Source organism: Desmodus rotundus, chromosome 7, assembly GCF_022682495.2.
Source record: "Desmodus rotundus isolate HL8 chromosome 7, HLdesRot8A.1, whole genome shotgun sequence".
In the NCBI taxonomy this organism is placed as follows: domain Eukaryota; kingdom Metazoa; phylum Chordata; class Mammalia; order Chiroptera; family Phyllostomidae; genus Desmodus; species Desmodus rotundus.
Genome location: NC_071393.1, coordinates 130,259,095 through 130,276,634, shown reverse-complemented (window position 1 = coordinate 130,276,634; position 17,540 = coordinate 130,259,095). Strand labels below are relative to the sequence as shown.

At 53.1% G+C, this 17,540-nt stretch overlaps 1 protein-coding gene across 5 annotated transcripts; it reads left to right on the top strand.

The window, feature by feature from the left end:
• The first annotated feature begins 4,043 nt into the window (after positions 1-4,043).
• SERPINA11 (serpin family A member 11) lies at positions 4,044-17,293 on the top strand. Of its 5 annotated transcripts, none has more exons than XR_006656533.3 (7): positions 4,044-4,199; positions 7,196-7,820; positions 10,039-10,312; positions 12,913-13,087; positions 13,887-14,086; positions 16,023-16,266; positions 17,107-17,243. XR_006656533.3 is itself a non-coding variant. In XM_045201636.3 (6 exons), the coding sequence occupies exons 2-6, from the start codon at positions 7,199-7,201 to the stop codon at positions 17,156-17,158; spliced, it is 1,323 nt and encodes a 440-aa protein (XP_045057571.2). In that variant the 5' UTR covers positions 4,044-4,199; positions 7,196-7,198; the 3' UTR covers positions 17,159-17,293. The 5 variants fall into 5 exon arrangements, 3 of the variants coding, with proteins under 3 accessions (XP_045057571.2, XP_053784529.1, XP_024423122.2); XR_006656534.3 differs by having other exon boundaries at positions 12,940-13,087; positions 17,107-17,241; XM_045201636.3 differs by lacking the exon at positions 16,023-16,266 and having other exon boundaries at positions 17,107-17,293.
• Positions 17,294-17,540: the final 247 nt, after the last annotated feature.

The window sequence follows — 17,540 nt, the reverse complement described above, 5'->3', positions numbered from 1 at the left end:
ATTTCCGTGTTCGGTAGTGGAAAAACATCCGCGTGCAGAAACCAGCCCTGCTTTCCCCTCAGGAGCACCCTGGGCAAGACCCGGCTCCCGGGTCAGGGCACGTGCCTCAGAGGAGGGCGGCCCACAGGTGACACAAAGGGGATGGCAGGGGGAGGAACTGGCTAAAACTACTCTCATCACTCACAACGCTTAGTTCTTCCTCATAGCCATTGGGAGTCCCCAGGAGTCCGGGGTGCGGGAGGACTGTCGGCTTCCCACCCCCCACCTGGCTCCCAGGGGTGGGTCACAGTGCCCGGCAGCAGGGGTGGCCTCTCGGGCCCATTCAGACTCGCAGTGGCCTCGGGCACAAAACCATCACAAACGTGTTCTCACTGAGGTCACACTGAGGACACGCCCCTCCCTTCTTTCAGGCAGGTGCCTCTCCTTTGCGTTTGTTTTGAAACGGGCCCCCAGTGTGTGTGTTTCCGTCAGGTCTGGTCAGATGCCAGGCACAGAGGAGACTGCCTTTGAAAGACCTGCACTTATTTCTCACAGTTCCCAAGAGGAGAGCGTGTCACCCCACGCAGGGCCACACGAGGAAGCACCTTGGCTGGTCAGGGGCAGGCGGACTGAGGGAAGGTGTAGGCAGGAGCCTTTACTAGTAAGTGGCGGGAAGCACGTAGGTGGGCAGGACCCCTCTAGGGCAGGAAGCAATAACAGAGGTTGAAGTTTGTGGCTGGGGGGTTTGTAATGGGATTTTCACAGTCCTGTGAAAATATACCAAAGGTGCAGACGTAAATAGTTTTGGTCATTAGTTTGACCCATGATTTGAACAAGCCAAATCTTCATCACAGAATACCAAGAATGATTATCACAGGACTGCATGCCCATTTCACTCACAACAGAAGTGACAGTATCCTAAAGGCAGATTCAGCTAGCTGTGTAATTAGAGCCAGGTGACAAAACCTGCAAAGAGCATCTAAACAAATAAGCGAAGAACAGGTTCGGAGTGCTGAGTCCAGCAGACCAGGCGCGGGCTATTCATGCGGGGACAGAGTTGCGGGTACAACGTCTCTGTCCAGCCCATACTTCTCACACACCAGTCATTTCATCGCTGGAAAATCGCTTCACAGTCGCCCCTTGGGCTTGTTAGTCCTGATTCTCCATCTAGAGTTCTAGGTCAGCCTCGTTTGATTCTAGTTGGCTGGAGCTCTGGAGCTCCTAGAAGCCAGGTCTGCAGTCTGGGCTTCCCAACAGAATCTTTCTTTCTGATGCTGGCGACCCCCTGCAGTGTCTACCGCTACAGCTACACTACAGTCCACAGTTGTTAACTAACTGGCCCTGCGATGTAAACATGAACAGGTCTGTCCTGTCTGTAGTGGAGGATTTTAAGTACATCATAGACAGACCACCCAGGACACCCCAGGGGCAAATGCCCAAGGAGAGAGTTAGCTGTTTGTATCAGTGCTTACAGAGTGAGCTCCAGGGAGGAGAGGCCTGGGGACGGGCCGCAGGAGCAGCCTGCAGAAGCAGCGCTGCAGGGGAGCTAAGCTCAGAGAACAGTAAGGGGGATTGTTCTGGAAATGTGGAGGAAGTAGTGTAGCGGCACAGCTGGACAGAGGAAGGCCCAGAGAGTATGTGTGTATGTGTGTCTGTGTGTGTATATGCCTCACATCCAGGCAGCTCCAGGCCACAGCAGGAGGCAAGGTGCTCCCACAGGGGGCCCAGGGCTGTGAGTCCCGTGGAGTGGAGGGGGTTCAGAGAGGGTAACCGGGCTCTAGCGTCCCTCATGCTAAAAGGCACTTTCAGCTGGTATTCTGTCCTAACGTCCCACGTGCTAAAAGGTGTCCACAGAGGTTGTGAGGGGCCTAGTGTCCTGCCTGCTGCAGGGAGGTGGGCCATGTCCCGTGAAACGAGGTGATCGGCACATTAAGACCGAGAAGCAGCAGGTACCCGGCTCAAGTCTGTCGATGTAGCAAAGGCCATCTGCCCAAGTAGCCACGGTGAGCTGGGCTGCCTCACACACTTGGCGCCTTCGTGGAGGGCCAGGTCAACCTTCTCCTGGCTCTGGCAGTGGAGTTGAAGGTAAGATGAGTAACATTCACGATACGAGCGCCTTTTGACACTGGACTGGATGCACAGGCAAGGCATCTGTGAGCCAAGGCCAAAGACGTCCACTCCACAAGGGGAGCCCACACCCCCCTTGAAAGAAGTGGTGCTCCACCCTCTTTCCTACCACCGATGACATCATCTCATGTGTCAATTTGGCTGGGCCATGGTGCCCACCTGTGCGGCCAAATACTATTCTGGATCTTTCTGTGAGGGTGCTTTTGGAGGAGATTAACATTTAAATTGGTAGGTAGAGTTGACTGTCCTCCATAGAGTAGTGGGCCTCATCAGCTGAGGTCTTAATAGAACAAAGACCGACCTCCTGCAACCAGAGGGACTTCTACCAGCAGGCGGCCAGGTGGCCTTAGGACTTGACCTGCAACGCCTCCTTTTCCTGATGGTCATCTGTCCTAATCACAAGAAAACCAGTTCCATAAATCCCTCTCTCCCTGTCCCCTCTCTCCCTCTCCTCTCTCTGCTTGCCCTGGGCCGGGCACCACCCGTGTGCAATCACGTTTGGTTCCCACCACAGCTCCACGACGTGGGCTCGATTGTAGCAGGGTCTGGAACAGAATCCGAAACGGGGGCCCCCAGAGTGGTTTCTTCTTCCCCTACCCTGCACAGAGTTACTGCAAAGGACGGGGTAATGTGTGTGCCAGCCAAGAGTCAAATGATTCCTCTCAGGTGAGAAACACTCTCTGGCCACAGACTTCAATTCTCCTGTGTATTCACACTACGAGGGTCTTTATAAAACATCCAGAAGGTTCTCAGCACCGTTTTGGACCCAGGGGTAGGGTCTCCAATGTTGGTAGGTGTAGCAGACCCCATCAGTGGCTAGCCCAAATGTCCTTGGCCTTCACCTCTCCAGCACACACTGTCTGAGTCCGACCTTGAACACCTATGGCTCCCCATCTGGGGCTTTCCCGTGTCCCACACCCCAACAGGCCAGGGCCCAGCCAGCCCCCTTGCAGAATCAGACTCAGCCTCTGGGAGCCCTTGCGTTTTACAAGTGCCTTGCGACTGGGACCACTGTTCTCTTTTGCTTTATGGGTCTGATTAGTCATTCTTCTTAGCTATGCTTTGTTTTCACAAAAACACTCATTTAGTTCTCGGCTTTGCTCTAGACCAGGTGTGTCCAACCCCTTGGCGCCTGCGTGCCACACTGGGAGAAAAGTTGTTTGGGGCCACACATTAAATACGATGTGACACGTGACCACAAAAAAAATCTCATCATGTTTTAAGTAAATTTACAGTTTTGTGTTGGGCCGTATTCACAGCCACCCTGGGCTGCAGGCGTGCCATGGGCCGCAGGCTGGACACCCCTGCCTTATCTCTTGGGTGATATGTGGATGAGCTGGTGATCCAATGGACGAGTCAATGATCCATCTCATGGGGCTTTCAGCATGGCCACAGGCAAGAGTTTGCTCTATTTTCTGAAGTGCCTTCCAGTCTGTTTTCTGTGCATGGACCATGGCTTGTTGGAAGTATTGGGAAAGTACTGAATGGGGTGGTGTGGAGGGAAGGGCTTCGGCGGGGGTGTGGCCCCACCACCCAGGCCAGGAGAAAGTCACTTAACTTGGCAGAGCCTCCATTTCCCATCTGTAAAGTGGGGATGACTGTGCCTTTCTCACATTCTTTTTCCCAGTTTTTCTCAGAAGCAATCGACACGCATCACTGTAGAAGTCGAAGGTACACAGCACAGTGGTTTGGGCAACTCCTGCTCTGCAATGGTGACCGTGGCGGGGCTAGTTCACATCTCTCATTGTTGTCATGAGGGGGGTCCTTCAGGAAGGCCGCCTGAAGCACACAAAGCACCCAAAGGATGGACAGAAGCCGTGCCACGACCCCTGCCATCAGCACTGAGTCAGGATCTGGTCAACCCCGGCTGGGGGCAGAGTCCCAGCTCACTGTGTGCACGGCGGGCAGGCAGGCAGGGTGGGCACTTCGACGAAACAGGTCCCTTCCTGTTTGCTGTGCGTCGTCTGCACACCGGTTCCAGGAACTGACCTGACAAATATTGACTAGGCTGCCACGGTCTTCAAAATCGTTCTCCTGTGGGTCAGAGGCGATGTGGCGCTGAAGACCCGGGGCCCGAGCCCAGGCTCCCTGCGGTGAGTACCCGCATACGCTAGGACAAGGCAGGAGTGGGGGCTGCCTCCCTCTCTCTCTCTCTCTCTCTCTCCAGCCTTGGCAGCAGGGGTGGGAGAACTGAGTCCCCCGCAGGAAAATGTCATGATACACTGCTTCTAGGGCTTACAGTAGGGCTTACTTTCAGGTTCTGACTAACCTTGTATGAAAAAAACTTAGTCTTCAAAAATTTGGGGAGAGGAGCTTCCAGTATTTCTGGCAGTCAGACAAGAAAACAGAACAACACAACCCAAAGCAAAATGCCAATGACGCTGTAGCAAATTCACTAGAACTTCTGCTACATGAAAAGGGCCATCAGTGGTCTGGACTTTGGCCACCACTGAACGGTTCCTCTATATGTACAACAGGGACAATCATACCTGTGTCTTAAGGTTTCTTGTAAGGATCTAGCTAAATGACATGGAGCAATGATTTCTCAACAGGTGGCACAGGGGTAGGACCGCTCTTCATCACATAAGACTGTTCGGCATTTCCAGAGCTTTCTTTCTGCCGCTCAACTCAATCGCACGCCCTTCTCCCATCTCCCCCTACATGTTAGAGCATCTCTGGCTGAGGACCAGTGACACAATAGACCTAATATCCCCACCACAAAATAAACAATAATGGGAATATTACAGTCATTGATGGAGTTCTTAATTTCCCTCTGGGACCTTTCTGGAAGAGGAAGAAAGAAATGGGATAGAGGTGCACCCAGCCTCGGGAGAAAGGGGGGAACATTGGCACTGCACGCGCCCCCGGTGCAGGGGGACTCACACGTTGTAAGGCCTGTAATCTGCTCCCCCCCGCAGGGTAGGCATTATCATTTGCATTTTGAAGTGGGGGCACGGCAGTTCGGAGAGCGTCCTTTGCACGGTGTCACACAGCAACTGTCTGCAGAGTCTTGCATCAAGCCCCAGCCCCCTGTTCACAAGTCAGTCCCCTTCAGGAACCAGGTCCTTCAGCAAGTCAGGGAGCGCTTGGTGCGCAGGAGGTAGAAATGGTGGTGAGCTCAGGGGCCCAAAAGGAACAAGCCAGAAGTAGTTTTGTCATATGTAGTCATATGTCTTATGTTCCCCAGAGGCGGACCAGTTTGTAAACTGCTCAGCTTCTTCCCAATCCCCCAGCAAAAGAAAGCCCAAGGTGAAGGGGAAGGGTCACTGAGCGAGCCCACAGTGATCTGTGGTGGAGGCGGGAGGGACGTGGCCTCAGGAAACCACCTGCAGTACTTTGACCAGCAAACCAGTTTCGACATAACCGATAGCGAGTTTTCAGTGACCCCTCCTGACAGCTGGCCTTCAGGGCTTGGTGGGGGGCACTTAGAACCCCCGGCACTACAGACCTCCCGCAGAGTCATGGTCTCTCCCTCACTTTCGTGGTGTTTGTGACGGGTCCAGAGGCCACTGGTCTGGGCAAAGGTGCTGATTAAGACACAGCGTTATCAGGACAGACGGACGGGGAGGGTGCTCAGCAGTGAACAGCCACTGTGGTATGGGACAGAGGGGCTGTCCATCCTGAAGGGAGCAGGGGACGATATTCTCCTTACTGGGGACATCACAGTGCATGAGTGTGAGTGGCAGTGTGGCAGTGTGTGCCCTGTGAGGGGGGTGGTCTGTGTGGAGTCCCTGAGTGGGAAAGGGGGGCACCAGAGAGGGGCAGCACGAGCAGAGACAGGCCTTGTCTGCACTGCAGCTTCACCTCGAGTTGAGCTGCATCCCGGCCCGAAGCAAGGGGTATCCTGCTCCGCACCCCTCTGACCCCCCAGGTGGAGTGAAGGCTCCCCCTGCACATGCATAACTGAGAGCACAGGAGAGGCTGTTAGTTCGCTAGGGCTGCTGCTACAACGTGCCATAGACTGGGCAGCTTCCACAACAGAAGTCTATTATCTCCCAGTTCCGGAGGCCGGAAGTCCAAGGTCAAGGCATCACAGGGCTGTCCCTTCTGAGGCGGAGGGAGGACCCACTCCAGGCCACTTCCTGAGCTCCTGGCAGTTCGCTGGGATCTCTGGCTCCGTGGCTCGTAGATGTCTGCCTTCATCTCATGTGATGTTCTCCTGAGTGCATGTCTCTGTCCACATGTCCCTTTTATAAGGACACTGGTCCTATCTGATCAGGCCCATCTAATGGCCTCAACTTAACTAATTCCATCCGAAGTCACACCATTTCCTAATGAGATCGCACTCTGAGATAGATGGGACTAGGACTTGGGCGTACAAACCTGGGGTGGAAGAGGTGAACTTGACCCACAATGGAGATCTTTCCCAACCCTCTGCTTCAATTAAGATGCGGTTTAAACCACTGTATGTGACAAGAAAGGCTAGTGGTAATAAGTCCAACAGAGGCAGAGTTGATCTCTCGTCCCCTCCCATAGGCCCCATCCATCTCTGGCTTCGCCACCTCTCAGGGGTCACCCTCATTCACGTGGTCCCTGGGGCTGACCATCAGGGCCACACCGCGGCTGTGGAAGAGCCCAGTGCAGAGGCCAGGCCTCCCTCCGTGAGGGTCTGTCCCCGGAGCCACACATATCACCCTCTCCCCTCCGACCGGCAAGGTCGTAGTCAGCTGCCACACCTAGGTGCACAGAGGCCCAGCCGAGCTCCGGAGTTTTTCACATCATCCCAATTCTTGAAACTGAATGCATGGTTGACAGAATGACTGGAGAGAAGGAAGATAAAAGAAAGGGAGGAAGGGAGGGCAGGAGGGAGGATGGATGCAGGGAAACCAGCCCACAGAAGCTGTTTTCATAGCCCAGAGGCCTTTACCCAGCAGCATCTTACAGACCCAGCGATGTGTAAGTAGATACAGGGCCTCCACTCGGCCTGAAGCCCTGGGGGAGGAGTCCAAGCCCAGCCTGCTCACCCCCACGCATCCTCTGCAGGGCCCCTAGTGACACCCGTGGGAAACAGTCTGCATGTGAGGTTTGTTGTGCAAGCAGTAGGGAGCGCCACTGTCATTTAGAGTGACGTTCAATGTCTTGTTTTCAGAGGATGGGGCCAACGTGGCTGTGGCTGCTGGGAGCAGAGATCCTGGCCTCTGTCCATGGAGATACGAGTCCGGGGCCACCCCAAGCCCCCAGCAGCCCCCTCTCAGAGCCAGCACCCGCCTACCACCGAGTCACACCCACCATCACCAGCTTCGCTTTGCGCTTGTATAGGCAGCTGGTGGCAGGAGCCCCGGGAAACGTCTTCTTCTCCCCAGTGAGCGTATCCACCACCCTGGCCCTGCTCTCCCTTGGGGTCCCAGCTGACACTTCAGCTCAGATCCTGGAAGGCCTGGGCTTCAACCTCACAGAGACCCCGCAGACCAGCATCCACCAGGGCTTCCAGAGCCTCCTCCGCACTCTTGACCTGCCCAGTTCCAAACTGGAATTGAAAGTAGGCAACTCCCTGTTCCTGGACAAGCGGCTGAAGCCTCGGCAGCGCTTTCTGGACGACGTCAGGGAGCTGTATGGAGCTCTGGCTTTTTCCGCTAACTTCACCGATTCCACTACAACCAGGAGGCACATCAATGACTACGTGAGAAAGCAAACCTACGGCCAGGTGGCGGACTGCCTCCAGGAGTTCAGCGAAGACACGCTCGTGGTTCTCTTGAACTACATCTTCTTCAAAGGTGCACACTGCCCCCTCTCCCAGCCCCAGCCCGCCCCAGGAAGGCCCTGTGTTCAGGCCTCACAGCTGTTTCCTGGGGCAGCCACCCCTTTATAGTTAAATAACGTCCTTATACCATGGCCTCATGATCGATCAATACTTGGTTTCAATACTCACTCTCACTTTTCTATTAATAGTTCAACTTTAGAAAAATACTTCATTTTTTATATTATCTATTTCAAACAGACAGAAATATACAAAGAATAATATAAAACCACCATACATGAATTCGACTTCTTGTTAACGCCCTCTGGGTCCCCTTTCCTTCCTCCCACCCCTCCCCAGAGCGAGGCTGTGTCCTAGGGCCGGTGTGTGTCCTTCTCACCCGGATGTGCCTGCCGTCTGCACGTTAAGTGTGTGTGCAAAATCACGTGCGGTGCACGTGGTGGGTTCTGAAATTCCCCACAAGCGCTGTCACACCGCGTTGGTATTTGCACTTATGGCTCAGTGCCCTCACTGCAGCTTCATTTATACAGACGGGTCGTTTTGACTGTTGCATCGAACACGTCACACTTTTCAGGTCCATGTTTTTTCACTTCAGTCATTTCCTGAACTATATGCAAGTTCACACTTTATTCAGTTTGGGGTTTTGGGGTTTCTTTTTTTCTTAGTTTTTATCTTTTTTCCTACTCCAGGATCCCATCCAGGATCTACATTACACATAGCTGTCACGTCACTTTAGGTTCCTTTGCCTAGGACAGTGTCTCAGACTCTCCTTGCTCTGAATGACCTTGACCCCTGGGAGGAGTGCTGGCCCAGTAGTTTGTAGAAGACCCCTCAGCTGGGACTTGTCTGACGTTGCCCCATGATGGAGGCTGGGGTAAGAGGGCTTGGGGAGGTTGGTGAGTCACATACTGTTTCCCACCCTGACAGCTCACAGCCCCACGTGCGCTGTAACGCAGTACAAAGGCCATTACAGCTTCGTGGGGAAGCGACGCTCTGCTGGAGGAGGGACGGGGGCCAAGGAGCTCTTCCAGAGACACTGACCCAGACTTGGGTGAGGCAGGGGGTGGGCAGCTCCCCGGAGGAGAAGGAGTCTAAGCTGGACCTGCAGAATGAGGCAGAGTGGCTACAGGGGAGGCAGAGGGGAGGTGGTCAGGTGGGAACGACAACCAGTGTCAAAGTCCAAGCTGGTGAGATACCGTTGCACTCTCCGAGAATGGAACAGGAGTGCCGCGAGCTGCGATGGTACAGTACAGTAAGGTACCTGTGCGACCCCCAGGGCAGTAACATCATGACCTCTCTCTGCTTTCAGAAAGATCAGTCTGGCTACAGTTTGGAAGATGGTTTGCAGGGAGTAAGGGGCGGAGAGCTGGGACAAGCTAGGCAGCCTCAGATAGAGTTGCGGCTCTGGAGACAGAATCAGCGGTGCTTGGTCAAAGGTTGGGTGTGGGCAGGAGGCACAGGCTGAGCCAGGCCCCTCGCCCATCACCAAGACCAGTGCTTTCAAGAGGCCAGGTCAGGATGGTCGGAGATTGTAAGTAGAGAGAGAGAAGATACCACGCCCATGACAAGACTGTGACCACCAAATCCTGCATTTCTAACCATGCTTTAGTGGGCTTTTGCATTATATATTACATTTTATTAACTAAAATCTTTCTTTTTTTCCAGTTTGAATATTGGGGAGTTGGGAGGTAGAGGGTGACCCTCCAACTCTGCGTTGAAGGTCACTGCTATGTAGAGGCAGCTGGGCAGAGACGGGCTGACTCAGTGTTTGCAAAGACCTGAGGTGGGGCCCGAGTCAGGCCTCCATCCCTGCTCTGCCATGGAAGGGTCTGCAGGAGGGGAATGTGTCCATCAGTTCTTAGGGACTCAACTTCTCATCTCGGACACGGAGAGTGTGACGCTCATTTACTATTAATTTTGATGGAGATATAAAGAGATAATGCCTCGCACATAGAAGGTGCTTAGTAGAATAGATAGAAATACTACCTTTTCACCTCTTGAAGGCTAAGTTGCTCTGAAATGGGATAAAATCATAGGCCATTAGAGCTCAGATTCTGAGGACTTGCTCTGGTGGCCGAACTGTACCTAAATCTGGCCTCCCGACTCTGTGTCTGTGCCACTTCTGTGCCTCAGACTCACAGACCCAAGACGAAGCAGTGTGGCTCGGAGTACATCTGCCCAGAGTTGCTGTGTTGGAGCGTGTTCTCATGGTTTTCTGGGTTTTATGTCCTCAGCCAAGTGGAAGCATCCTTTCCATCGCTACCAGACCCAGAAGCAAGAGAGCTTCTTCGTGAATGAGAGGACCCCTCTCCGCACCCCCCTGATGCACCAGAAGGAAATGCACAGGTTCCTCTATGACCCAGAGATGGCCTGCACCATCCTCCAGATAGAGTACAGCGGGAACGCGCTGGCCCTGCTGGTCCTCCCTGACCCGGGGAAGATGGAGCAGGTGGAGGCCACGCTGCAGCCCGAGACCCTGAGGAAGTGGGGCCAGCTGCTCCAGCCCAGGTAAGGACAAGGCGGGAGGTCTCCGACTGGCCTCGTTCAAGAACCCGAGCAGTTCTTAATCCACTCCAACTGCAAGAGTCCAGCCCCTAGGTGAGGCTGACCAGCTGTGATCTTGGGCCACGTTCGTACCTTTGGGCCTCAGATTTCCTCCCTCCACTGCAAACGGAGGTTGTGAGGACTGCCACACTGGGCTGTTCGGAGGACTGATCAAGTGAACGCACGTGGAGCGCTGGCGGGGCTACCTGGTGCGTGAGAAGGGCTCACCAGGTAGAAATCACCATGGCCCTCCCGGCATCCCTCTGCCCAGCCTCCTTTCCTCTGGCTTCTCCTTTTGTCCACCCCATAATTTACCACTGGCAGACAGTTAAGTGCGGCCAAAAATCAGGTCAAGGACAGTTATTAAGAATAACCATGCCTCCCACAGAACAGTGTATATTTCCTAAAGGTGCCTCTCTTCCCAAAGAAAACATGTCTCAAAGCAGTTAAACAAGAAGAGCGCTGGAATCAAAGCGCCAGTCTGATGGGATCACAGCCCTGACCCTTCTCTCTCACCTGCTTTCGGTCTGTGGTTTTCTCTCAGTAGTTTCGTTTCAGTCTGTTCCATCTGCCTAGACCCCCCTTCACAAACGAGCTCTTTGGGGTGTATCTTCCTTTATGGGGTGCCCCAGGATGAAATTGGGCCTTGAGTTCTAATGACCTCTTGCTGCATAGCAAACCACCCCAGGACAGAATGGCTTGGCCAAAACATCTGTTCTCTCTCTTGATTCTGTGAGCAGACCAGCCTAGCTGGGCAGTTCTGATGGGGTGCAGGGGGGAGAAGTCTCCCCTGTGCTGGAGTCAGGTGATGGCTGGGCAGGGGCAGGAAGACTCCTCCACTCGATGTCTGGTGCCTGGGCTGGTGGCGGTCACAGCTGAGGCCTGAGCGGACATCTGTCTCCATGCAGCGTCCCCACAGAGCCCGCTGTTCTTCTGCACAGCAACTCCGCATCGCTCATGTATTCACACGGCAGCTCGGGGCTCCCGGGACAGGTCCAAACGACAGGAGGCAACACCGCTGCTCTCTCATGGCCTCGGCTTGCAAATATCCCTTCGGCCATGTCCCTTTGGTCAGAGCAGTCACAGAATCCACCCAGATTCGAGAGGAGGGGGACAAAGCAAACCTCTGAGGGTCATCTCCAAAGTGTGTTTGTGTTTGGGCAGGTTCAAGTGCCACATAAGAGACACAGGTCAAGGGCAGAGGCCAGGATCTAAGGAAGTTTCCCCATTGCCTGTGAATCTACATAGCTCTGGTCAGTTTCTGATTTGAACCCTGTATCTCAGGGTCCCTTGGAGTGAGCCTGTCCCTTCCACCTCTCATAAGGAAGTATCATAGAATCTTCTAGACCAATACATTTCATCCCAGGAAAGGTCTGTTTTAATCTCTTACCTTCCAGAATCAAAACCAACCCAAGTTACTTTTCTAAACCTTAGATGTTTCTTGTGCCAGAATTTTAATATCATAACTGCGTTTTAATGGGATTTCAGACATGAAAACCTCAGACCACCAGGTCTCCCTCCCTCCATTCAGCTGTGAGGAAGGTTAGCTAGCCTGGGGAGATCACGCTTGCAGGTAACATTCTTCGCTCACATTGGTTGGACACGTACTGCGTGTTGGGCTGTCTACCTGATACCCTTCTGCTAGACTCTACTCAACACCCCCTCAAGGACAGGGCCTGCCCTCCAAGGGCTGCCAATTCTCCACCTCCATTTCCTCCTTTTCACAGTTTAACCCCCACTTTGAACGGCTCCCACTGCACTTAGGCATCTAGGCCCTCATACTGCCCCCAGGGGTTAAACTGAGAATGATTCCCTAACTTCAATTAGGGTCCCTAAACTGAATTCCTTAGAGTCAGAAGTTTCCCAGCTGGTTATTAACTAGCCAAGCTCGAAGGTGCCCTAGTAACTGTCAAACAATAAGTAAGAAGAACAATCCCCACAAGAAAAGGATGGATTTGCTCTGTGTCACAAGAAACTTGTGAATTTAACCCAGGAATCGGGTGCTCTGATGGTCAAGGCATGCTGGGAGCAGGAGAGAGTTATTCTAGCGATTCGTGCCCTGTCTCTCACCAGCTCCCCAAGGCTCAGAGAGGTAAGAGATGATGGTGGCTTGTAGAGGGGTTGCCAGTAGATGGATTTAGGACAGAGCTAGTAGCTAGGCCAATGGAATTACTGATGAATCCAACATGGAGGTAGGAAAACGGTAGCAATATTTACCCTACATGGTGCTACATGGATTCGATCAGTGATGCTCTGTAAAATTCCTAGCCCTGGGCTGGGCATCTGGAAAGCCCTCCCTCAATGTGCCCAAGATGAAGACAGAATGGCTGGCCAGGGGTCTTCTCAGTTCCAGACACAAGAGATTGGAAGAGGTCTCTGAAGGGGTCACAAGAGGCCCGCAGAGTCTGAAAACAAGGAGTTTTGGAATGTTTGGGCTGTGGAATGTTCTGGCAGAGCAAGTAGTGTTGCGGGAAGACTGGTTCCCCTCACTCTGGGAACCCTTCTTCCCCCAAAAGCTCAGGCCGCCAGTGTCCATGGCAGGAACACCGATAACAAGACAGCAGCCCTTCTCTGTCTGACTCTCTCTCCAGCCTGTTGGACTTGCATTTGCCAAGGTTTTCCATCTCTGGAACATATAACCTGGAAGAAATCCTTTCCCACATTGGTCTCACTGACATATTCAAGTTAGAAGCTGACTTATCAGGAGTCGCTGGCCAGCCCAACATAACCATCTCCAGGGTAAGCTGGTGAATGGGGTGTGAGAGTGGGAGCTGTCCTTTCTCCTCTGACATAAAGTATATATTTCAAAGTCAAGTCCCCTTTCTTTGTCCTACTCTGGTTCTTCAGCACCACAGTCACTAAGGCTCCTTTCCGTGGGCAGCACCCTTTTCCCCTCTCTCTCTCTGTATTCTTCAGAGCAAGGACAGAGTTCTGAATAGAGCAGATGCCTAGCTGGGGTCATCCACAAAGCCACGTGGCCCCAGGTGTGAGCCTAGCTTCGTTTTTATTCCTTGCACTTCTTCCTAGGACAGGCAGTGAACCTCCACCTGCCTGGGTGATGGCTACGGAGATTAGCGGTCCTGGCACCACAGACAGCCAGTCTCCTGAGCTCATTTTAAAGGTCAGTGGAGGCTGAGCCAGGCCTCTTAGAGAGGAGACTGAGGTTTAGAGAGAGCGAGTGCAGCTCCCAGGGGAAAGTGGCACTCGGGGGCTTGAGAAACGTCCCTAAAGCTTGATGCTGGGTTTCTGCAGCCTGGTGTGAGCTCAGCAGACCTCAGCCTTGCTGTGGCTCACCTGTCCCCTGCCCCATTACTGTGAAGAAGCAAACGGACTCTCAGGGTGAGCCCCCGAACAGGACAGAGGAGGAGGGACGGGGAAACAAGAGAGATAACACAAAGGCTGGAGTTACTTTCTTAGAAGGCGGGGCCTTGAGGCCTGAATGGGAGGATGCTGCCTCCTCTCCTTAGTGTCACACAAGGTGGAATCTGACCCTTGCCGAAGTGTCCTGAGCGGTCTCTGCCCTCTCTTCTCCTTCTAGGTATCACACAAAGCAGCAATGGGCATGAATGAGCGGGGAACCAAGGCAGGGGCTGCCTCAGGCCTTCTGTCCCAGCCCCAGGCTCTGAACGCGACATCGGCCCCACAGGCCCATTTCAACAGGCCCTTCCTAGTGCTGCTGTGGGAGGTGGCCACGCACAGTCTACTCTTCCTGGGAAAAGTCGTCAACCCGGCTGCAGGGTAACATGTGGGAGGCCCGGGGCTGTCTTTCTCTCTCCTGCCAAACAAACAGGAAGGCCAGCACCAGGCCTCACTGTGGGCTGATGTGAGGACCAATTCATCAGGGTCCAACGATCCTAATAAAGTTGTCCTTGGGTTTTGTGAACACTAGGAGCAATGCTTACAAGGAGGGGGGACTCCATTTTACCCACTCACTCTACAGTCTCCTTGAATCTGGTCAGCTGGGGTCAGAGAGTTGAAAATGAGAATAGCTTCGTGGTGTTGCCTCCTGGGAGATGGCCACTGCCCCTGTCACCACCCGGGTCTCTCCTGAGTGTCCCCTGGGTAAGGGTCCCAGGGAAAGGCACAAAGGACATCAGGAGAAAGAAGGGAGTCTCTCCCTTCACAGTGGCCAATGTTGGCTGTACAGCAAAGTGAGGTCGTCCTGAAACACCATTGCCCAGATGCCAGGAGCTAGATGGCCTTGAGAGGGGCCGGGGCCAGGGCAGGAGCTCTGGACCACACTCCATGAATAGAAGGGAGCGAGGATGGGCAATGAACAGGTGGGCTGATCCCACATGTGAAATCGCATGCCCAAGGGCAAATCCAAGACCAAAGGAAGTGGGAAGGTCAACACGGCCAGGTGGTCATGGGTGTAGGCCAAACACTTGGTTAGTGGGACGAACTGGGGGCAGAATTTGATTGCAATGGAGCATACTTCAGAGGTCAGAAGTCCCACGCCCACAAGAGTGCCCCTGCAGTCTTGAAGAGGCACCTGCCTGAAGCTAGTGGGGAAAACAAAGGGACGTCAACTGAGCCACACGTGCTATAATAGTCCATGCGTGTGACAAACCTGTCCCCACAATAAAGTCAGTGTCAGGAGCTAGAGGGTGGCTGTAGGTGGTGCGTGTCTAGGAGGAACTCATATCCCAAAAATGTCAGGGGTAGAAGAGCCCCTCCCCCAACGCCCACTGCAAGCAGGTGAGACCTGACTTTGATCTTCAAAGCCAGGTAGGACCTATGTAAGGGGAAAGAGGTTAAGGAGGTCTGGGGAGGGTGGGGAAGATGTGCTGTGGGCAAGGCCCTCGGGAAAGAAAAAGAAAGGTATGTTCTGGTAAAGCAAGCGAAGACCAGTTTGGCAGCAAGAGCAAGCTCATGCTGGGTCACAGCAGAAGGTAATGCTGCAGAGGTATTCAGGGGTAAAAGGTTGGAGGATTTGCACGCCAGGGTAAAGGCTGTGAACTTTGTCCCGTAGACAGTGGGGATTATCTGTAGGCTCGTGGGCAGATGAGGAGGTAGACAAAGAAGTCACTGGCAAAGTCATCCGACAGCTGGACTTGGGTAAGACCGAGTGGGGTGAAGCCAGGGTGAGGTGCCAACAGGGAGACACTACGTTGTGAGGTCCACCCTGACCACATGCCCAGTTCCAGCCCTTCTGACGTCCCTTCTCCACCAGGCCACCCCCACACACAATCCCATATCCCAGCCAGGCCCCCTTGACCCCTACAACCCCTCCCTCGCTGCTCTGCCTGATTATTGGGTCTGTGGACACCACATTCCTTATTTGAACAAATACATTAAAGTGTGTAGATAGACTTTGCACATACTCCCTGCTCAACAGAGATTTGCTGAGCACCTACTAAGTGCTGATTGCTGTTTTAGGCCAAGGCAACAGAACAGTGAACACTATAGACAAGAAGTTCTGCCCTCTCATGGCTCGCATTCTAGCAGGGAAAGCAGGCAGTAAACCAAACAAGTAAGTACAATGCTATACGGGAGCAGTGAGGACGAGCTCTCTGGACAAGAATACACTCACCAAAATTCCCCATGATGCACTGGAAGGGGCAGCCGGACCCACTGACCGAGACCAAGCGGAGCCCTTAGCAGTGAGGCTGGATTTAAGATGGAGTACAACGTGTCCCTTTTCATTCCCCGTCATCTCTTCTGTCCCCTCAAGGTGGCCAGTGGTCTGGAGATGTTACTTACCTACCTGCTCCAGCCCAGGCACGGTGACCAGAGACCCACGGAGCAACCCCTCCAGCCTCCCTCTCTGTATCCAGCCTCTGCTTGCAGGAGGGCGCTGTGCTGTGTGCACCATGTGCTTACTAGGGACCACACACCGTCACAGGTGTTGACAGACTGATCAACAAACTTAGCCAAAAATCATGAGAAATGGTTTCTGCTATGTGTCCATCTTGCAGGTAGGAAAACTAAAGCAGAGCCTGAATTTGAACCCAGTGAGTCAGGCTCCATAACCCCTATGCTTAGCCTCTGTGCCACACCTCCTCTTCGGAGTACAGCTGAGAAGCCGTCTGTCCACACCCTCCTGGCTGCTACTCTGCAAGGACCTGACTCTCAGTGGGAGAGAGGGGCAAGGAGGGAGGAATCCCCAGAGCAGGTACATTAGGGGAAGACCTCACAGGGAATGAATGGCCCAGAAGCATGGGTGACAACTGGTGACGTAAGAAGCACTTAATGAGGGCTGAGACATGACCATTCACCTACGTACTGACATGGCCTGAGACAGCGACTGGCACAGAATAAGCAGCAAGACCCTGTTACTAACTTCATTCTGTGACGGGTGAGGGGAAGCAGAACTGGCCGGCCAAAAGATGCCTGACGGAGATATCGATTATTTTAAGCTGATTATTTTTACCTTTTTTGTTTTTAAAGCCTTTCCTTTTTTTTAAGATTATTTATTTATTTATTCAGAGGGAGGGGAAGGGAGAGAGAAAGAGAGGGAGAGAAACATCAGTGTGTGGTTGCCTCTCGCACACCTCCAACCAGGGACCAGGCCTGCAACCCAGGCTTGTGCCCTGACCGGGAATCAAACCAGTGACCTTTTGATCCACGAGACAACATCCAACCCACTGAGCCATACAAGTTAGGGCAAGCTGGTTATTTTTAAGAAACAAAAGACTCAGAAACAAACTTTGGCCCTCCTCACCTGCCTGAAGGAATTCAGATAGGAAAATGTCAGCATAATAGTGACAGACAGAGAAGACAATGCCTGCTTGTTTGTGAGACTCCCTTTGTTTCAGGTGCACCAGCAACCATCTGTTTACTTGTCTGCTCTTTCTCATCTGCCTGTGAATCACCTGCTTTCCCTCTGAAGTCCCAGAGCCCTGCCTCCATCCCCTTGGTCCTCATTGGCACAGATGCCTCCATGACTGATTTGTCCCGAGTCCCACATTCTTATGGAACCCCATATGTACCTATGTAATAAATGTATTATTTTCTTTTTTAAGTATATTTTATTGATTATGCTATTACAGTTGTCCCATTTTTTTTCTCCCCTTTATTCCCCTCCTCCACCCTGTACCCTCCCTCTCAACAGCATTCCTCCCCTCCTTAGTTCATGTCCGTGGGTCGTACATATAAGTTCTTTGGCTTCTCCATTTCCTATACTATTCTTAACCTCCCCCTATTTTGCTCCTACCATTTATGCTTCTTAATCCCTGTACCTTTGGCCCCA

Excerpts from the sequence above, each read along its gene's own strand:
- SERPINA11 (XM_045201636.3), top strand. The coding sequence starts at position 7,199 with ATGGGGCCAACGTGGCTGTGGCTGCTGGGAGCAGAGATCCTGGCCTCT. Across the intron at positions 7,821-10,038 it reads GAACTACATCTTCTTCAAAG|CCAAGTGGAAGCATCCTTTC; the intron begins GTGCACACTGCC and ends TTATGTCCTCAG. Across the intron at positions 14,087-17,106 it reads GTCGTCAACCCGGCTGCAGG|GTGCACCAGCAACCATCTGT; the intron begins GTAACATGTGGG and ends CCTTTGTTTCAG.